We start from the raw sequence: 22545 nt of genomic DNA on the forward strand, positions 1-22545 counted from the left end.
CCAGGAGCGCGGTCCCGGCCCAACCGGAGACAGGACATGGCTTCAAGTCACAAAGTCACAAGTCACGAAGGCCACCTGCCCCTCCCAGGAGGGTAACGAAGACTCTTCCGAAACAGACGTACACCTTTGTGAGCTATACGGCGGCCTGTTTTTAACCATGCCCCTCCCTTCCTTGGACTAGGAGAGTAACACACAGCGTCTCCCAAGTGAATCTTAGAGAATCCTTCCACAGCAATGCCAATGAAAAGCTATTCAAAACATTAAAAAAAGAAAAAAAAAGAAAAACACCCAGCTCCCCAATGACATCACCCTGCAGTCTTAGGGAAAGAAAAAAAAAAAAGAAAGAACGAACCAGCCCACCGAGGACATCGCCCCGCAATGCAGGCCCGCAGACCAGTGTTCCTTTCGTGATTCGCACTTACTGTATTTGGTTTTGGTGTGAATGGAACAGTTCTCCGGGCAGTTTGCAGAAACCAGCACAGGACTGAGCAAGTTTGGGCAGCATTCGAGCTTGGCACAGACCCGGCGGCAGAAGTCGGCCACCTGGTCAGACGTCCGCACGATCTTGGCCACGGCCCTGTATGTTTTGCCTCTGTACCTAGAAGGAAGGAAGGAGGGGAGACGTCAAGACGCCCCGCTTACTCAGGCCTCGTCTGTCCAGCGGCCCCCAACGCCGCCCGTGGACAGTCTAACCACAAGGCAGGCTGTGCGAGGTTTCCACAGCGCCGGGTCTGATCGTGCCTCGTGACCACACGAACATACTTTTAAGAAATGCCCAGTACTGTGGGCAGTATCTGTGAAGACACTACGAATCAGAATCCTGAAATAAAGATTTCCCTCGGCGTGGTCTCACTGCAGTTTGTAATTTAACACCAACTCCCGAAAGCTTCTGGAACCTAGACGTTGTTACGTGCTGCTCATCAACGCATGGGGAACAATCCCGTCTCCCGCCCAAGGGAACCCACGTGTGGTCACATCGCCAACATAAAACTAGAAACCAGATCTCCTGGAACGCAGGTGGGAGGGATTCTTGTTTTAAAAACAGGCACCGCAGACCTCCTCCAAACACTCGCAGAGATCGTGACGTAAATCACGCAGCCGGAAAAGGTGAGCTCTTGGTAACAGGGTTGAGTCGCCTTTCAATACAGTTTTTAAAGCTACCGTTGGTGAAAAATAATTATAAGTTTCTCAGCTGGCAACACATCGTAGGTCTTTATTTAGTTCACATCCCACAGAGGCCACCGGGATGAGAACACATCAAAACAGCTGGCCTCATTAAATGATGCCCTGGACGTGCACCCTAATCTTCAAGTTAAAATCCTGAATGATAATTTATTTTGCAGAAAAACTGCACACAGTGGTGGCTCTAGCAAAGAACACTTGCGTTACTTTTTGGGAACAAACTAAGCAAAATCAAGAGAGAAAGAACTGCCCCAGAAAGCTGGCCTCGTGTTTCCACACCACCAGCGCCAGCCCGCCCGTTCACACACTCATTTACAGACCTTTTTTGACTGATGATGGCAGTTACGCCCTAATAAACCCATCTTGGGTTGAAACATTCTAAGTCGAAAATGCACATTAACACACCTAACCTACTGAACATCACAGCTTAGCCGAGCCTCCCCAAAACACGCTGGAAACGATCCCATTAGCCTATGCTTGGGCAGAATCACCCAACACAGAGTCTGCTTTATAATAAAGTGCTGAATAGCTCGGGTCATGTATGGAGTACCGTACTGATTGTGAAACACAGAAAGGCGCTCCGGGTCCCGAACAGCGGTGAGTGTACCGGTTGTTCACCCTCGTGATTCTGTCGCTGGTGGGGAGCTGCAGCCACTGCCCAGAATCACGAGAGGGTGGGGACCGCATGTCAGCCCAGGGAAAGCCCCAAATTCAAATTTCAAAGCGCAGTTTCTACCGGATGCATGCTGCTTTCCTACCATCATAAAGTTGAAAAATCGTTAAGTTGAACCACCGTTAAGTCGGGTTCCATCTGGATTCAGGTGTCCAGCAGTCAACCACAAAACACAATGGGGACACCAGGCAGTTAACGCAGAGAGGAGTGTAGCAGCAGAGACCATCACTTCTGCAATTTGTGGATTAAATAGTACATTCAGAACGTAGATCTGGTTTACTAAGAAGGATGACGCCAGAGAAATAAATGTGATGGATAGCTCCTGAGTTTATTTCAACTTGTTTTTTGTCTGTCCTTCTGAAGACTAGAAAAATATTTTGCCCCTAATAAGTCATTTTTATAAAGTATCAACGGCAAAAAAAAAAAATCACTCTAACTTGAAAAAGGTGGACTTTGTGTTCACTCACCGTCTTTCACACCCCAGTGACCCCGTGTCCCTCACTCTTCATTTCTCTGAAGTGCGAAGCTTGACACTGGACAGAAAGAATGAAAACACAATTCTTCGTAGATAAGCCCGCTGCCTTGAATGACAGCTGACGTCCCCAGGACCTCTGAGGACCCCAGAGGTGGGCACACAGCCCTGCTCTGCCGTTCGCTCCGGGGTCATCTGACTGCCTCTGCTCTGCTGCGCAAGGAAAACAGCACAGCTCTGAACACAGCCTCTCTCTGCTATTTTGGGAAATGAAAAAGACAAATACTCGAGTAGTGCGCTTTTCCCTGCAGTGTTTTCCTCTATGATCTTCGTGGTCCTGGAAGTCTCTCTTCTAAAGAGCACAATGTCAAGATTCTTAAAGTCCCATAAAAAAATACGATGGAAGGTAAAAAAACAGCAATGTGAAAACCAGGTCAGGGTGTGGAAGTGGGGCCCCCAAGACAGACTGCTGATCCCAGACCTCCGAATTCCAAAAGGAACTCTTCCTAAAACACGTGAAGAGGGATGTAAGGAAAAAGGAGCCAATGCTTGTGGAAAATGGGACAAGGATGGGCTGATTCAGTGGAAACAAGTGTTTCAGTAAAACCTTCACCATCACTCAGCCCCATCAGGAAAAGCCGATCTAAGTTTACGGAAGCAGAATTACAACGTGGTATGAGAGTAACAGACTCCTCTCCTCCTCCCTCCCTACTTTCTCGCAGACTCCACACTAGGGGATCCTGATACCAGCTTCCCAGACAGAGTGGACAGGTGCCGGGAGCCCCACCCGACTGCCATCCACTGTCACCCGCAGCAGGTGCACAGAGCATCTGGGTGAGGCTGCAAAGTTACCAACACGGGCACCTCGCTTCTCTTTACCATTAAATGAAATGAAGAATCTGTTCTGGAGCTTTCCCTGCCATAAAAGGCTTAAAACCATAAGCCAAAGACATACTTCCGTGGTCGGGATACGTGAGAAGAGCTCGGAAGCGGGAGCTAGAGCCTCTCACTTCATCCTGCCCGCCTGAGTCCAGGGGGAAAAACACTTGGCCGCATCGTCCATGTTCACGAAATGCCTGGCAAGGCTGTCGTCAACCCAAAGATACGGTTTCTAAGAGCACGTGTTACAAGTTCTGGGATGAAAAAGAGGAAACCGTTGAAGGAGACAGTCAAGCCGGATGCAGCCAAAAACTCCCTGGCATCAGAAATCCTCCGAGAAGGAAGGAGGGAGGGAACAAGTGAAAGATCACTGGGTGGAACCGAGGAAGAGCAAAGGCAATGGAGATGGCGCGGGAGGAGAGGGCTGGAGGAAGACAGTGGTGAGAACAGCTCCTCAGGGCTCTGGCCCCATTTTTTTTTTTTTTTCCATGAGACCTCTTCCCCCTCCTTCCTTAGCTCGTTTGCCTTGCTAGAAGTTTCCAGAGAAGTCTGGGAGTGAGGAGGTACTCTTGGAAGGCGATGCTAGGCTGACACGCACACTTTGAAAGAGGACAAGGAGGCAGAGCCCAGCCGTGGGGCCCCGGAGGGATCAGCTCCCTGCGGTCCACGTGGGGACCCACTCCAAGTCCCCCGCCCCAGAGTGCAGAGAAAGGCGTTTAAGATTCAGCAGATGCAGAAAGCAGCCTTCCTGGAGATTCCCTTATCTGACTAAAAGCAGAAACTTGTGGGAAATGAGGACCACCATACCTTCCCCCTTTGAGGCAGCTTCTAATCCCAGGGATAAACCTACCATATCCCCCTTTGAGGAGTTTCATGGCCTTGAAGAAGATAGAAAGACCCCTGGAGCCTGCACAAACAATCACAGACCTTCTTATCTCCCAGTTTTTTGCCTAAAAACCCATGTCTTTCCCAAACAAACCTATTTGTTCTTCCCCAAGGGGCTTTTTCCCCATGCTCACTGCCCCCCACTAAGTTAGCTATAACTTAGAATAAGCTCCAAACCCTAACTGTCCCTTTGAGTTACTCATCATGCAATACGTGCATTGCACCAGTAAATACATGACCTTTTTTTTTGCTAATCTGTCTTGTCAGTTTAATTTGCATGCTCCCAGGCAAGAACCTAAGAGGGTAGGAAAAATGTTCTTCCTCCTGACATCAATAAGGAAATGTGAGTAGCCTGCCAATAACTTCCTACCCACCAAAGCAGGGATTTATGTCCACATGGGAGCACGTGGCAGGGCAGAGAAAGTCAGGCGGAGACGGAGAAATAAGAATCCTGGGAAAATGGTCTCTTCGCTGTCAGTGGTTAAGAGTTGAGAAAAATCAAAATGGATCTTGAGTCAAAAAGAAATACAGAGCAAAAAACCAACACTGGTATCACAATCCACTCATAACAAAGCTTGGTCCAAACAACATGACTCCAATTGGGCCTGAGTTCATTCATCCATCTTCAACATAACCCTTTTAGGATATTAAAAAAAAATCTTGTGATGCAAGATTTACTTGTGATGGGGGTTTGATGAGAGTGGAGAACAAGTTCCAGTCTGTCAAGCTGAATTCAAATCCTCAAATATTTAAGGAAGAATTCAAAGGGAAAAAAAAGATGGCAACTCTGATAACTCTGCAGAGATGGGGACACTTGGCACATGTTGAGAAAAATCACTCCTCTCATTAGCAATAGTAAGAGAAGGCTCCAATTTCCTTCAAAACAAAGCTTTTGCTTCATTGGTCACATCTCCTTAATCGAGAACCAGGGTCACTGCATTACTGGTTTTCAGTCTTACGATACTCAGCTCCTCAGAAATTTCTCTCTTCTTTCCAGATTGCTGTATTTCAAGTGACGGGAACTCTTGTGTGTTTATTTTCAGAAAGACAGCCTCTCATTCAAGGCCTCCTAAAGGGTCTGTGTGTGAACCAGAAACACCACGCCCCAGATCTGATGAATTTAAGTGCACGCTGGTTCACCCGCTCTTTACAAACCCGCTTGCGCAACAGGGTTTACAGCGTACGTTTTCAGGGGAGCAAGTTTCACCGATCTGGGCAAGGTAAAAGTTAACAGATGAACAAACGTCTTTTTCAGTGAAAAGTCTCTCAGTTTGGGAATCCTTTTTCACGCACACCCCCTTCTAGCTAAACATTACATCTTGCTGCTCATAAAATATGACCGTGGGTAAGTGCCCCCAAAGTGTAAAATAAAGAAATGGTCATTGCTTATGAAAAAGGGGGCCAAAAACTCATGTTCCACCGAACATGGCTCACCTAAAAGTAAAGATGTGACTTCTCTCCTTGCTTCGGCCTAAGTGATAATGAAATCTGATTCACTCGAAATACATCTGGATATTTACTATTTAAATATTCTGAATAACTGTAACGAAAGACTGGGAAAAACCTATTAAACCTCTTCCTGGCTTTTATAAAGACTGTCACAAAAGCCATTCAAAGAAGAGTCTCCGCCGTCAGGAAGGTTCTATACATGCTGGAAAACATATTTAAATGTCACTAGACGCACAGGATTTGATTTTTTTAAACCCCTCTAAGGTATAGCTGGGTGTAGCCTAAATTCCTCCTCCCAAAATTCAAAATAATGTGGGTTAATTTAGTATATACTTCAATCCATTGTAAAGAAACTACGTTCTCATCTGGAACTGCTGAAATGAACGATGTTAGCACCCATTTCCCGCTCCGGCAGGCAGACACTCCTGTTTTGCTTCTCAAGGCATGGTGAAGACTCAGTACATGATACTCTTTATCCAGGGTTCAGATATTTCAATAATTTGTTCTAGTATAAAAGGTACAGTTGTTGGATAAGTAGGCAAAAATCACCATGGGACAAGGTAGATGACAGTGTTTGCTTTTCTTCCATTTACAGGTCAAACCTTATCCAGGTCACCTCCACCCTCTCAAGGAAATGGGTCTTTTCCAAAGAGGAAAATAAAGTCAGAAAGCCCAGATGCTCAGTGACTATTCACAGAGCCCTACGGAGGCAGAGCGCATGGCTTTTCTTCTCGGAAACACTCCCTGTACTATTGTAACTCGAGGACCACAACCAAGACCAGCGAACGGCTTACACGCAGGTCTTCCGCTCGCTAAGTCGGTTTATTCACGGCAGAAAACATTTCAGCCTTTCGGCAACATGGCAAGAAGTCCACTCTCCCTCCACCCATCTGCACCAAAGGAAAGAGCCAAGCGATCAAGACGAAGAAGTGGTCGTTTTACATCAGAAGGAAAGAGGTGACTCGACACGGAGGGGCGTAGCAGGGACGTTCCCGCTGACGGGGAACCTGCCATCAGCAGCGGCCGCCTTGAGATGCTGCAGCGAACTCGAAGCCTGGCTCGGACGCACGTCTCCTCGGGACAAGTTGCTGTGTTTTCGCGTTTTGCCGAGGAGCACGCGGTCGCGTCGGGCAGACCGGGCCGCACGCTGCCCTCCCGGTCCAGCAGGGCCGGGGCGCGCCGGGCCCGCTGTGATCCCCTCAGGCTGGTTTCATAAAAGCTCTGGGGGTCTTGGTAATGGGAATGTGAGTGCAAACAGGACAAAATGAAGTCTCCCCGTCGCCTGCGCATCTGAAGCAAGTTCCTGGGTTCCTCAGGGAACTGGGGAGATTTTAAGGCAATTTAAGGTGGTCGTACCTCTACTCTCACCATATGCTCAGGGGGATCTGGGGTGCACTGAATTTTACAGAAAATTTGTAAACAAGAAACAAGAAGACATTCTCTGTATAAATACTTGCCCGTTGTCTCCTGCCTGTCCATCCAATCTAAGTATGAACTGACCTTATAAGAAAGGATTTTACTTTCTTTTAGTAACTTGGTAACAATCTCCAGCTTCCATAAAGTAAAAAATACAGAATATTAGATTGGAGAATAACGTGTTTTATTTTTTTCTGGGCTCCAAAGTTCCTTTAAATATTTCTTGGGAAAGAAAGGTAGGCTGAAATAGTGTCACCTTTCACCGGCACGATGCTTTGAACCAACCAACACTCTCCTTGTTAACACGTGTTCCCTTTAACTTCGGTGACTTGGTGGAGTATCATTTAGACCATAAATGACTTTTTTCGAATCTCAAATCACAGAGATGCTCAAAAGAGACGGGAGGAAAGGCTGAGTGGACAACTAACAATGAATGGTGAGTGACTAAGAATTTCCCAGCATCTCTACTAAGCCTCAGTGTCAGCTAATGACAGAGGGAAATTATTACACAAATCACACAAATTGTCATATTCCTCGACCTTTGCTAGGATGAGGACAGGCACTTCCTCTGAAGGGGGGGCTTCGATATGCTTGTGCCACTGAAAAACTGTTCACTCTTTAAAACAGCATCACGTTCTTTTCTTTTGTTTGCCTGGGGTTTTTTTTGGTGGGGGAGGAGGATTAGGTTAATTTTATTTATTTATTTATTTATTTATTTATTTATTTATTTATTTATTTATTTATTTTAATGGAGGCTCTGGGGATGGAACCCAGGACCTCGTGCATGCTAAGCATGTGCTCTGCCACTGAGCTATCACCTCCCCCATAAAACAGCATCATTTTCTAAATGTTACAGCTAAATGAAGGGTTAGGGCACCTTATACAGGAGGCTGACCAGTGGAGATCTATTCCATTCGAAAACAATGAGTGAATTAAAAGTCCTCTCAAACCGCCAAAGCAATGATGCAACAGGAAGTCATCTTGAGAAATGGGTCTTTCTCTGTCTGTCTCCTAAACAGCCCAGCTCTAGCCCGCCAGCCCGTAGGCGTCCTCAATTTCACAGTTCAAGAAACTTCAAGCGAAGCAAAGTATCACCTCTCCAATTAGCCTATTTCCAAATAAAATAAGGGACCAACTACAAGCACACCCACAGCTCACTGACCAAAACCAAACAGAGGTGTTTTTGGTTCTTCCTATTTTTTAAAATTGTCAACTCTCGGAGTAGCCAGCGTTTGTATCTGGCACTAACTCTATATTAAGTATCAAATATTAAGATGAAAAATGTGTAATGACCATAAGGGAAATCCTCATTTTATATACATGTTTCCTTTGGATCAAATCATCTACTGGCCCCGAAACACAGTAGGTTTTTAGTCTGAACGTTTAACACAGTAAAGCATCAGGTAAGCAGCTCTCTTCTTCACTTCAGGGATCCTAAAGCTTAAGGCAACTCCGTATAGCAAATACGCCAATAAATCTGCACTCGGGACACAGAACAGCAGAAGGACAGGCCTCTGGCTCGTGTCCATTCCTCTGGGCGAGGCCAAATAAGAGCAGTGACAAGTTTCAAAGCGGCAGGTGAGGACTGCTAAGGGCCCTGGTTTTCCAGAACTGAAAACACTTACTTCGCCTTCAGCGTCTCCTCCTGAAAATTCCAGTGCGGGTCCTCCACCAGCTGCAGCTCGCGCAGCACCCTCCCGGGCTTGTAGGCGGCGTTGATGATCATGCTGAGGACCTGTTGGGGTAAAGGGACCGCTGTGAACTCCCTCCGCCTCCGTTTCTGCCCAAATGAGGCCACTCTGCAAACCGGCCCGCTGACCCTTCAGGGCTTTGTGCTGTCGCCTCCATCAAGGGACGGGCTGGGATGACGTCGGAGGAGGGTTGTGCAGGCCAGCACTGACGCTGCTCACTGTCGACGGGACAGGAAGGGTGACAAAGGCCAACGCCTCTACCCAGGAGAGGGGAACCCTGGCTAGAGCAAGCAGCACGCTCCTGCTAACATTTCCGGATGCAGAAAAACAGAACCATCTTCTCCAGAGAGCCACCGACGAACCTTCAGTGGGATTCCTCTCTAATACGACCGGTCACTAAGAATTCTGCTTTATTCTTACAGATATATTTCAAAAGGGATCACTAAGACAGAGACAACTTCCAGGCAGGGCTCAGATAACTGTACGGAAGGTTCACAAATTATTTGAAACTCACCTGATGATGACCCAATTTATAGCTGTTTAATATTAGGACAATTATCTCAGAGATGTGAGTGTTTCAGAAGGAAGTCTGGCCGCTAACACCATCAGAGAGCTTCCTCAAAACACCCCGTCTCTCCCAAGTCCCAAACGCAAGAAAGTAAGCACGCTGTTACAGCCACTGCGGCACTCCCAGGAGGACCAGACATCTCCCTTATTCTTTTTTTTTAATTCTTTGTTTCCTTTTAATATATATTTTCTTCTTTTTAAATTTGTTTTTTAATTTTTTGGGGGGTGTTAGGTGTATTCATTTTTTAACGGAGGTACTGGGGACTGAACCCTGGACCTTGTGCTCGTTAAGCAGGCGCTCTACCACTGGGCTGTCGCCTCCCCTGAGACATCTCCCTTCTAAAGCCTCGATTATATGCTCTGGGGCACTCGTTTTCCATAAGACATCATCATGACCGCTGAACACTGGTGACTCTGGCATGCTTGTGAGCTGCTGTCACCTGCATAGAGAGCTCAAAACATGTGACGGTGCCATGCAGCATATGAAGGACCACTGGGACCGAGGGTGCTTTGGTCCGTGAAATGCCCAGTTGCTGAGGACCTGCCATGTGCCAGGCCCGGGAGCACACAGTCAGGACACAGCGCCCGCTGTTCCTGAAGTCTCTCCCCGTCCAAGAGAGGAGCAAGCCAGGCCCTGAGGTCACGTGTCATGTTTCAGGGTGAAACACCTTTGAGACTGTGAGGAAACTATGTCACTGAGTTTGGGAGGACATGGACGGTATGGCTGAAGCACCTACTATTTTTTGGTGACCAGGCCAGTGTCAACGGGAAGGAGGAAGGTGAAAGCACGTGGCAGAAACTTTCAAGTTGCAGTTGTCATGTATCTGGTGTGGTTCAGGATGTAACCGGTGTGGTATGTACCCTGATTTACTTCTGCAAAACAACAAAGCTTGCTCATGACAGAGGATTCAGTATTAAAATATTCTCTACCCTGCAGTCAGCATGGAAAGTGGTTTTTTTCTTGCCTGGGTAGCACCCTGCTATGTTCCAAGGGCCCCATGACTCCCCATCCAGAGAACATGGCTCAGTCAGGGCGCTAAGAGGCCAGGACACAGCAGTACCCGCCGTCCTGGTGTGTTTCTGTTTTCTGTATTAGAATCACCATCTGATTTTATTACTTACTGTCAGAACAATTTCCAGAAACCGAATTTAAAAATAAATCCAGTTGGAACTGGCTGAAATAATGCACAAAGTGTTTATCAACAGACAATAAAATTTCAACTGAGTCTTTTTTATTATGTTTGGCCAAGAAAACCCCAGAGTTGCATCTTATTTGCTGCCTATCAAAATGCATTTTGTGACGGTGAAAAGAAAATGCCTTCCAGAGTTCAATTCCGCGTGGGGACAGGCAGCAATTAAATCTTCCTGGTGCCTTATCCTTCGTCTGTAAGTTCAGCAAGCTCTCTACAAAACCATGGAATTGTGAGCTGAATAATTCTTGTGTACCTGACTTCTCAGTGTGTTATAGTTACCTCCATGAAAATAACTGATTTGACAGCTGTTATTATGACCCAAGTTGGACTGAATTACTGTACCACGCAGAACAGCAGAATTCACATTATTATGCTTTTGATCCAAAAGGGTAGCGTGAACTCTGCCCCCAATTAACAAGCAGGATGTTAGCCGTGAAGCCAATGACCACCCTTCCCAGGAAACTGGCATGAAGTTGGTTGGAGTAACTCAAAGGAGGAAATGAACACTAGAGCAATGACTCAGTGGATTTCTTAGGGTTCATGAAATGTTTACTGGGAACCCACTTCCACACAGAAGTCCCCATTGTGTATTGTAACAGAAGAGCAATAGGCTTTGTAAAGTTGGACAGATCTTGGATCAAATCCCAGGTCCATCCCTTAGAAGCAAATCCAGCTTAGGGAGGCAAGATGCTTGACTGACTGTCCTCATCCGTATAATGGGGACACTGTCATTTATCTGGTTCATAATGAAGGGGGCTGGAAGAGGCCACCTCAAAATAGGCCGCTTTGGTATAAGATTAATTTTGCCTTGAAACAACTGGGAAACAGTAGACACAGAAGGAACTCTCTGCCCTTCCCCTTTCTGCCTAGAAGCATGGCATAAAATTCCCCTTGTGAAGCTGTCCCCCTCCTCTGTCCCATACCAGGAAGAGAGCAATCCTTGTCACTGGAGAAAGAAAGATGGCACTGAGATGACTCTGCACAAACAAATCTTGTTAAAATAACCCTTCTCTTCCATTAGGTTCCCCCATATATTTAACACGCCTAAGAGCCCAGATCTCCTGCCCTTTGTCTAATCACCTCTACACTATGTATTGCCTTTTATGAAAATGGTATGTAAAAATCTCAAGCCTACAGGCTTCTTTGGGTTTTCATTACTTTTCACAGTTTCATTTGTTTTCTGTTTTCATGTTTTTCAAACCTTTTCTCCTATGAATTTGCTTTTTTGTTGGTTTAATTTACAGGCCCCAGTCGCTGAACCTAAGAGAGTAGAAGGAAAGACTTTCCTCCTTCATAAGGACGTTATGAGAAATAAAAGAGGTTAACTTCTTGACATATAAGAAATGTCGAAAGGTAGCCTTCTTCTTGATATGAATGTGGTCCTCATCAACCCATAAAATAAACTCTCCCTGTGCCTTCAATCTCTCCAACCTCACTGGCCCGAATTTACATTTCAGTCTTACATCTTTGCAAAATAACTCTCCTTAGAAGCTCCTGAAGTGGCTGGTACCCAGGAGCCACGGGATGAATGCTCGCCACCCCCCATTCCCAAGCACAGGGTCAGCACTCTAAAGGTTGTGCCAATGAATGGGGTTCTTTTCTGTTCATTTCATGAAATTACAGGACTCCATGATTTCCTTTCATATTCACGATCATGAAACCCTCTCCCAAAACACCAGAAGTAATTTAGATAATTTCCAGCCTCAACCATATCCTGCGATTAAAGTTATAACAATGTTGAAAGGGCAGGTAACTATTTAAGAGGAAAATTAGTTCTCTGAGCGTCAACATTAGAAAACACTTCAGAATGCAAATACGGCTTCTGCAGCTTGGGCTGGGCTGATTTAACAGAAGGAAGACAGATTCTCTTTTGTGCTAAAAACAGAGGCTACACACCCCAAATGGTTTAAACCATGGGGGTGAGGGTATAGCTTAGTGGTAAAGTATGTGCCTAGCATGCACGAGGTGCTGGGTTCAGTCCCCAGTACCTCCAGTATAAAAAAACAATAATAATTAATAAACAAACCAACAAACAAATAAACCTAATTACCTCCTCACCCCCCCCCCAAAAAAACCCAAAACCAAAACCAAATGATTTAAACTAAACCACGTTCAAGAAGAACCACGGGCAAATTTGGGCAAAACCCCAAATCTCCGTGAGCCACCGTGGGATTTTATCCTGGTAGGCTGCCTCTAAATCCATGGCCTTGAGAGTCGCTGTGAAAACTGAGACTCTGATTCTCCCCGAGTGAGGTGTTTTCAGAGTCATTTCTGCCAGCAGGACTTGGTGTTCTCCCATCTCATTATGCATCTGTTCCAGAAGCCGAACTTTTCATCCCGGGACACGTGGACGTGGGCAAACACATCTGATGCCCTCCTCCCCAACTTTCTCCTGGGTTCACTTGCTCCATCTCTCACCCAGGGGCACAAGCACACACCTGCCCTCTGCCCTGGACACAAAGTCAGCAGCCCAGACCCGGCGACCCACGAGCCTGCGGACAAAGCATTAAGCAGAAGTTCCCTGAACACCCCTGCGAATGGCCGGCGAGACTCTATCCCACGATGCCGGTGACCTCAGGTGGGAGGCGAGTTCACAGGGGGCCTGTGCAGATCTGTATTTGTCTTTGGGAGGCCCTGGCGTTCCCGGGGCAGCCGTGCATGGGGAAGCATCTGGGGTAGAAAAGGACAGTCCTGGTTGGCAATGACCAACCTGGGCACATGGGTTTCATTTACAACAAACACCTACACTTATTGCCTGTCATTACAGCTCCCACCCTCCATGCCACTGTGCCCAGCGGTCCCACCAGATGCTCCAGGCCCTGAGACCCTGTGGATGGACTGGACCTGCCCCCTCCCTGCCTGGCCTGCTGGTCCTGATCCCCTGTGCAGGGTGACTGGACCTGATGGAGTCCAGCTCTTGGAGGTCACCTGTCTACCTCTGCTGCCCTCCCACAGGAATCGAGACCTCTTAGTCCCTCCAAACCCCCCTCAATCTAACACGAGGATGCTCTCTCCCCAGGAAGTGAACAGAGACATGCATCCACTACCCCCACCCCCAGTCCCCGGATTTGCCAGAAACTCCCTCCCTCCTGGTCCACCGCCCTCTCAGAGTCCAGGACCCCTCTTCAAAGGCCAGCGCCACATCCACACACACAGACATTACCTATTTCCAGAAGAACCAGACCGAGGAAAAACCACCATCATTCCACATTTTCCAAAAATAAAAAAACCTTTAACTACGAATGCTGATGGCCTGGAAAAACCAAACGTGCTCTGTCTTCGCTCCAACTACCTCCTTCTTTGGAAGTAAAATGCAACCTGAAACCACACAGAGGTCCTGTGCCCAAGCAGGAGCATTGGCATAAATATTGACTTGGCGGAACCTACATTTTTCTTGCACTCTCAGAACTGAAGTGCTTGCTTCTTTTTTTTTTCTTCTTTCCTTCCTGCCTCGTGCATTTTCTGAACATCAGCAAAAAACTAGTTCTGTCATCAGAAAACAGCTCTGGCCTGGCTTTTAAACTTGGCTGCTGGCACCAGAGAACTGATCAGAGCTAACTACCACTGACTTTAAAAAATCATGGAGGAAAATCAAACAGCCGGGCGCTAGAGAGAGACTGATCCTGAGGTCACCCTGTTTGCTAACGGGGCCCACAGGTGACTGAGGACCTCACTGGAATCACATGGGTGTGCAACGGTCTCGCAGGGACTTTAAACAAACCCATCAGGTCACCGCGTTTTTGTCAGCTTGCGGGTTCCGTTCTGATCGCAGGCAACACACACAGGCACAGACTCTGGCAGACGACGTGGCCGCGGTGAGGATGCGGGGGCCTCAGGTCAGTCCATTCCTGGTCCAGGGGGATCTTACTTTACATCACGACAGACTTTTCTATGTGGAATCTGGGCTTGGTTTCTCCCTTGACTAACATCCACCGGGATCTACTCCCCGAAGTCACTATGACCTCCGAGAGCTGCTGCCTCTCCATCTGCCACCCTCTCCCGTGGGACCCACTCGCCACTTGGGCTGGGCCAGACCTGCACTGTCTGATTTCAGGACGTCATGTGTGAAGGTGTCAGATCTCAAGGAAAGCAGGTCTGAACAAGAACCCAGGCAAAGGGCCCGGGTCCAGGCCCGCAGGAGACGCTGAATTCAGATTTCTGCACTTTCCACGCCCGACCTCTCAGCTCTGACGGATGCGGTGCTGCACGCGAGCCTTCCCGTTTCCCCCTCCTCGATCCCACGGATGCTCCAGGCCTCCCAGACACTCTTCCCTCCCCTGGGGCAGGCTGCGTGCTCCCCCTGCCCCAGTCTGTGAGGACATCCCTGAGACCTCCAGGCACCCGGGCCCACCCTGTCACCATTCCTGAGATGCTGACTACCCTGAATGTACCGTTTGCTTGTGTCTCTCCCACTGAGCGGAGGTCAGGATGGGCAGGAACCACCTTCCACACATTTTATGTGTCAAATGCTCCCAAGTAAACACCTTGGGGGAACGCATCTCAGGCGCCGTGCGGAGTGCAGTGGAGGGAGGGAGGGAAAGCAGCAGCCACACCGGGTCCAGGCGTGTCCGTCCTCCATGATACTCCGTGCCATCTCTGAAAGCCCTTTGCTTGCCCTCCTGGCCTCCTTACCTCATCAGAGAAACCTTCATCTCTCCTCCTAAACCCTCCACTGAGCACAGCCGACCGGAGCTCTTTATTCAAACCCAGCACTGCCTTTCAAGGGCAGAAGGCGCATGCCTCCCACTGGACTGGGAGCCCGCCGCGGGCAGCACCACCATTTCCATCCTCAGGTGACCCGCCTCCAGCCCGCGGGATCCAGAGAACGGAGGTGTTTGGGGAGCCTCGCCCGAGTTGACCCAAACTTCCTGGACGCCCTACAGAGATGGTGCCCCAGGCAGACACCCCATGAACATCGGGCCCCCACGACCATGCTTTACCTCTTTAAGGACCAGCACGCATTTGCCTGGCCCCACGGACTGCGGGAGCTCTGCGATCCTCCCCTTGTTGAGGTAAGGGCCTGAGAAGCACCGGCGATTGATGAAGAGCTGCGGACAGCAGTACTTCCCGTTGACGGTCCCTGCGGGGAAGGGAGACACAGCAGAGGCTAAAGGGACCGACCAAAGACTCGCTGAGCCCACCCCATCGGCAAAACTACGCAGAGGTGCCCCGCGTCCTCACACCAGCACGCTTCACAGCCACTGTAAGATCTTCGACATTCTGATCATGTTTTCTACCACATACATGACCTTTTCTGCTTACTAGGCAGGATGCAAGATACACAAAATGCAAAAACTAAGACAGTGACAACTGAAGTATCACACAACATGGCTTAAGAAGGAAAGAAAGAAAACCTAGTTACACAGCTAAGCTCCCCTGTGTCCTACACCCTGGAAACCCCCCAATCTTTCCTCCCAGGCATCCAGGACCCTGAAGCTGCCATAAATCCGTCCCAGGCAAGCTAGAGACTTCACCACACACCTACATACGTGTGTATTTATAAGCAATACAGGATATTTGGGTTATTTTTAAAAATATTCCATAAACGGTTTTCTGCAACATTTTGTTAGTGCAACATGAAGTTTCTGAGCTCCATCCGTGTTGGTAAACGTCTACCTAGAAGGGCCGTTCCCTTTTCACTTCTGCATAGTATTCCACTGTGTGACTAGAGCTTTTGAATGTGAGTTTTCCATTCTCTCACTGACAGACAGCCACTTGTTTCCATATGTAAATATCCCCTGCGGTGCTTTAATGAATGCAACTGGAAAACTCTGCTCCTGCTAATGGACAAGAGGTTCCTCCTAGACTATAACAAGGAGCGAACTGCCCGACGGCTCAGCCTTCAGTTCTGTGGATCCTGTTTTTCTAGATGTGGCCAAGCTGTTCTCCCAAATTTCCACTCCCGTAAGCACTGTCCAGCTCCCGGGGTCCCAGCCCCAGGCCAGCACTAGCTGTGTGGGGCTCTCTCATGTTGCTAATCTGACGGACATGAAATCTGCCTCCCTGGGGTCTTAACTCTGCATTTCCCTCATTAGTCTTTCAACTTAGAAAGCGAACGGGCAAGGTGTCGATCGAGCGCGTGGCATCTCAAGCTACCACTGGAAAAAGCAGAGTAATTACACAACAAACTGTCACTCTGATCACTCTCATGGGGTTCAGCTTCCAGCTAAGACCCGTCCTCTCCCACCGCCGCTCCAGGCTGAGCTGCACCAACAGCGGTATTTCAGAATAAAACTCGGTGTTAATCTGGGACAATAATTTGACAGTTCAGAAACCTCTGTCCTCGTGGGACTTTAACAGAGAACAGGTCGGGAGGAAGAGATGTTATCTTTCTGGGTATAAATAGAAGGCATAAAATAACAATTAGACTCTGGAAGAGCAGCTGACATGATTCTCTTAAAGCCATCCTGAAATCTGAATTTTTTAAGACAGGCAAAAAAAAAAAAAGGTCCACAGCTGCATTTTAGGGGAAATTTGGGGGCAGGATGACTCTGTCCAGATCTTTTGGAAAAAACCAGTATCCGTAAGTTTACTCATCAAATTGCTCTCTTTCCTTCAAAGACAACTCTGACTAGCAGGAGTCCTCCATGCCCGTAGATTTTAACCCTGGAATTCAGAACAGGTTTCCTGTTGGCTGGAAAATAGAATTCTTCATCAAAGATATTACTTGATGTACAAACACGTCTATAGTCAGATCTGTGGTCAGAGGGACATTCACATTTGTGTTTTTAAACGTTATTGTTAAGTTGCAGGACTTCATACATTAAAAAAAAAATACACTGTTCCCAACCAGCTATTCAAACATGGAGGGTTTGAAGGAACAATTCAAAAGCCTGAAGGGACTTAAGAATTAACTATCAATATAAAATACTTGTACAATTGGCATAAAACGTTCCCCCAAAATCCCTAATAACGAGATTTTCAGCTCTTTCTTTTTCACGTGATTCTTCATGATCCGCAGTCCTAACTGGGCTCGTAATTTCCAAGAAACACACAGATCCTCTTTCTCCTCAGACCAAGAGAAGTGTCTAGAGCTACTGGCCAAGAAGCAGAAAAGAAGAGGCACTGAGAATGCAGCCTGGAATTTTTTTTTTAAGTAGGTATCTGTTACTAGGCAGCAATAGAGAAAAAGACAGTAGGCTCAAAGCTGAGTCTCATGTTGACCTAAAAATACAGCCACGTCTCCACTCAGAGCAACGCACGTGGACAGAAGGGAGCCCCAAGCAGCTGGTTTACCTGTGGCGTCCAGGTGAGGGAATAAACAAAGGTCATGAGGTATTTTCTCAACAGGCACTGTGGATGGCAATCTGTTGACAAAGAAAAGAAAAATCTCGTGGGTCACACCCTTCAGGAGACAACGGGTACCTTCCAAAGATTTTTCATAACTGAAAGCAGCTATGAGACAGGTCTAAGCCGAGAACGTGGTGAGATCCAGCCTGGCATCTGTAAGGACAGGTGAGACCACCAGGGGCCGTTCTCCCAATAATGCCAAGAAGCCGACAGATCACCTGCCCCTCGAGTGACCACCACTGATCTCTGAGGCTCTTGTTCTTCTAGGTCACTTGAGGGCCTGTCGCCCGTGACGGAATTAGAATCACGTCCTAGTTACATTCAGGACATGCAGAAACACCACCTCGCGCCAGCTTTCGCGGAAGTCAGACTTCTCGTCCGTGTCTACTTAAAAGCACTTTCTGCTGACCTTCGATTCCTGGGGTCTGTGCTTGTGTGGGTCGTGGCCACACTGAAAAGATCTTTAGAGAAAACCTATGAATTGATGATTTCCTGAAATGTGATGCAGGCTGATCAGCCGAGGACTGAAGTATGCGTTACAGCTCACTAAAAGTTGCTGAATAAATAGAAAAATGGCAGCCTCAGGGCGAAAGAGGCAACTAGGGTTCCAGAGGGATACCCGGGTTGACTGTGTAGAAACCACACAGTTGAAACGCTAAGCGAACTCAAAGGAAACCGTAACGAGAGACCTGAATGGGGTCATCGAGGGCAGTGGTTCTCAAAGCGGGGTCCCCAAACCGTCAGGTCAGCGTCACCTGGAAACCTGCCACCCATGTGGACGCTCAGTCCCCACCGGGGACATCCTGAGTCCCCTGCAGACAGGGCCCAGCAATCTGTCTGAACGAGCTGCCTAGTGACACACACAAGTCAAGGCTGACAACTGCTGATCCATGGACTGCAAGTTTAGGGGTCACGGGTTCAAATTCTATTTTTCACTTTTTATTTCAACATTATCCAGGTGAATTGGGAGCTAGATTATTAACCTGATGCACTGTGTTTGGAAATGTGAAAAGAGTACCCACAAAACTGCCATTCACATCAAACAACAATGCAGTTATTATTCAATTTCATTTTACTAAAGTTTCAACTTGGGTACATGAAAAAAAAAAAAAAAAAAGAGCTGCTCTCAATTCCTTTCCCATCAGTACATTCAGAAACCAGAATCACCTGGTAAGGGATGTGACTGTGGTACATCCCAGGTATTTCCCAATATATGAAAAGGCTTCCAACAGTTAGAGTTTTCCAAAATCATACTGCCTGCATGTTCACACGCTGCTGAGCACCCGCCTTCCTTGGAAAACTACAGTCGAAACACGGGGTAACCTACGTTTGTTCAGCAATGGACGCCCACACATTCTTCACATGGAATCTAATTTAATCTTCTTAAAACCCCCGAGAAATAGGTATTTTACAAAGGAGGGCATGGAGGACAGAGAACTAGAGTGTCTCCCTCCAGCTCCCCCGGCTGGGACGGGGCTGAGCTGAGGCCTGGACGTGGCAGGGGAGGGGGTCACTGGGTGGGGACAGGCAGCTGTGGGGGGGGTGTCCCCCACCCTGGGGCCTTAAGCGCCACCATCACAGCCTCACCCAGCAGCAGCATGTGAGACTGGGCCGCCCTGCGGGTCCGCTGAGGTGGGACGAAACTGAAGAGTCACGATCGGGAGAAGAAATTCCTGCACGTATGAGACGCACAGTAAGTAACCGGAGGCGTATCTGGCTGTGCCCTTCACTGCTCCGCTGGGGGTCACCGAGCCTCTAACCAGAACAGCCCTGATTCCCAGCCTCTTACAAGATGCGTCGGAGTTTATCATGTCATTTTTGAGGGGGAAAAAAACTTACTGTTTCTCTGGTTGCACAACTGCGATCTTTCTCTTCTTTTGTGCTGTAACACATTCAAAAAGGGGGGAAAAAGGCAGCTTTGGTAGAGAGTTAGGAATAAGCATTTTTTAAAAACAGCTCAGTGTAAAACTGCGTCCATTTTAAAGTAACAATTTAAATACAAAAAAGTTACTGCATTTGTGTCGTGATTTTATCTTTGTTTCCTCCAGCATGAAGTAGACTCTGACTTTACAGAAATGAGGTCTAAATAGAATTTAGTGTATTTAATCTTATCACTACATTGGCTACTTTCTCCTAAAATATGCTTCTAATACAAACAAAAAGAACACACATAGCAAACTTCCCAGGAATACAGCTGGTAAGATCAACGGGTGTCAGTGTGATTATCCAGATGACTTTTTTCCCACAGAACGTGCGATAAGTCAAATAATGCTACCATAACAGCCTGCTCCCGAATTAGGATTACAGGCACGTTTATAAACTAAAACACTTTATCATTAAAAGGAAGACTGGCAAATATGTCTGTCAAATGGTGGCATAAATCACCCAACAGTAAACTTCGGGATAAGAACATTTCCAGTTTACATTTATAATTGGTTAAAATCAAGCAACATGGGTGGAACTAGAGATTATCAGACTAAGTGAAGTCAGCCAGACAGAGAAAGACAAATACCATACGATATCATTCACATGTGGAATCTTAAAAAAAAAAAAAAAAAAGGACACAAATCAACTTATTTACAAAACAGAGACAGATTTACAGACATAGATAACAAACTTATGGTTAAGAGGAGGGAAAGCGGTGGGGAGGGACAAGTTGGGAGCTCAGGATTTGTAGATACTAACTGCTACATAAAAAATAGATAGACAACAGGGTGCTACTGTACAGCACAGGGAACCACATTCAATACCTTGTAATGGCCCATGATGAAAAAGAACATGAAAATGAATATATACACATAACTGAACCGCTGTGCTGTATGCCAGAAATTAACACAATATTGTAAATTGAGTATACTTTGATAAAAAGAATAGAAAAGGTAATAATACAATAAAATCACCTTAACAAGGACAGACCAGAGCTTCTGGCATCTATTAACTTGGGCTTAGATAATTCTGACTCTTCCAACGTTAGCATAAATTAATCCTAACAGAACTTCTGAAGCTGTCAGAGTTTGGCAGGTTTATTTAGACTTCGCCTCTTCAAAGCAAAATGTATGTGTGAGAGATAAAATGAAAGCAAGAATAAATGAATGGAAGAGTGACTCAGAGTTCATCTCTTCCTGACTTGATCAGTATCCAATTCCAGCACAGGCAGACCTCAGAGGTACTGCGGGTTCACTGCCAAGGCACCCCAACAAAGCAAGCACTGCAACAGAGGAGTCTCAGGGAATTTTCACCATCGTCTGAGCCTTCGGTGAGTTGCAGTAGTGACAGCAGAGATCACTGATCACCGATCACCGTAACAGCTGTGGTAATACTGAAAAAGTTAGGGACAGCGTGAGAATCGGGGGGAGGGAGGGTGTAGCTCAAGTGGCAGGGCGCATGCTCAGCACACACGAGGTCCTGGGTTCAATCCCCAGTACCTCCTTTAAAAGGAAATAAATGAATGAACCTAATTACCCTCAAGAGAAAAAGACAACAAAAAAAGTTTTTCTAAAGAAATACTGCAAGAATTACCAAAATGGGAAGTGAAGTAAGCAAATGCTGTTGGAAAAATGGTGCCAATACAGTTATTTGACAGAGGGAAGGCACACACACCTTCAATTTGTAAAAAAAAAAAAACCAAAAAAAAACCCAAAAAAAACACTGTATCTGTGAAGACAAGGTCTGCCTGTAATGACTACGGGGACGTATAAACTCTGGTCCCTACAGTGAAAGGTGAGCGCAGGCCCCCTCGTCTAACTCAGCCTTTGCGAAGAAGGGTGCGGGGCCTGACCTGGGCGACGTTCCGATAAGGAGGCAAACTCAAGGGGCTGGGAAGCAACACACAAAACAGAGAGGACACAGGACTGTGTTCACCTTAACCCGTGTGTGATTTTATGCAGAAACACTCAAAGCACTTGTCACCCCCCCAGGTCCTCAGGAAGCGGGGAGGAAGGGGGCAACACAGCACGAGTTTCTGTCCGAGGCAGAACCAACGGCAGGAGGTTGGGCCCAAACCTGAGGGAGCCCAGGAAGGACTGTGCTAGTGGCCGTGGGGGCTGAGAGTCAGGGACCCACCCCCTCTTAAGTGAGAAAAAGAGAAAAAGAAAAAGAACAGCCTTGAGACTGAAATAATTATCCTACGCTCCAATCTTTGGAAATAGTTTAAAGTGAGGGCAAGGTGGTCTTCTCATTGGATCAAATTCAGTGCCCAGTACGGTGCACAGAGGAAAGAATCTCTTAAAACCCACCTCCGTCTAAGATCGGGGCCCCTACTTTGTTTCCGGCAGATAATGCCACATCCTACTCTCATTGATATGCAGTAGGACCCTTAAGTGTGCTTCAAAACCTGCTGACACCAGGCAATGGGAGGTTCACCACGGGATGGGACTTGAGAGCAGTGTTCTGAGCACCTACAGAAGTGAACCGTATCACAGGATGCTAAAGAAGCAAGCTAGCCTGTAAATTAATGAAGTATTAGGAACATGACCTATTTCACAGTAATTTACAACTCTTGATCTTTAAGGACTCAACGTTTTAAGGAATACTTTGGATGCACATTAGGGTGGAATCAAAAAACGCCAAGATTTATTAGGTCTGAAGATTTGTAGACGGCTACCATTTCAGGGTGATGACACGTTAAAACAGACGCCTGTATATATTTAAGTGGGGGGGGGGTGTATGTGAGAGAGACAGACAGACAGAGACAGGGAAACAGAGACAGAGAGATGCTGGGTTGTTCCGCTATCAATACTGTTTAATTGGTATTTTTGTGATCAGACAGATGTGATGTACACATTTCAAAGAACATTTGAAATCTCACTAGTCAGTGTTAAAAGCAGTTCAGTGTTCATCTCAGTAAAT

The 22545-nt window shown here is 47.0% G+C and overlaps 1 protein-coding gene across 6 annotated transcripts in view; it reads right to left on the minus strand.

The window, feature by feature from the left end:
• Positions 1–22545, minus strand: part of SFMBT2 (Scm like with four mbt domains 2) — a 150627-nt gene that overhangs the window by 13322 nt on the left and 114760 nt on the right. For all 6 annotated transcript variants that reach the window (XM_032474011.1, XM_032474009.1, XM_032474014.1 and 3 more), the window contains 5 exons: positions 19537–19579; positions 17644–17714; positions 15348–15487; positions 8582–8691; positions 423–598 (listed from right to left, as the gene is read on the minus strand). In XM_032474011.1, the coding sequence (XP_032329902.1) occupies positions 423–598; positions 8582–8691; positions 15348–15487; positions 17644–17714; positions 19537–19579 (540 nt within the window). The remainder of the gene's footprint in view (positions 1–422; positions 599–8581; positions 8692–15347; positions 15488–17643; positions 17715–19536; positions 19580–22545) is intronic.

Source organism: Camelus ferus, chromosome 35 (genome assembly GCF_009834535.1).
Source record: "Camelus ferus isolate YT-003-E chromosome 35, BCGSAC_Cfer_1.0, whole genome shotgun sequence".
Taxonomy (NCBI): domain Eukaryota; kingdom Metazoa; phylum Chordata; class Mammalia; order Artiodactyla; family Camelidae; genus Camelus; species Camelus ferus.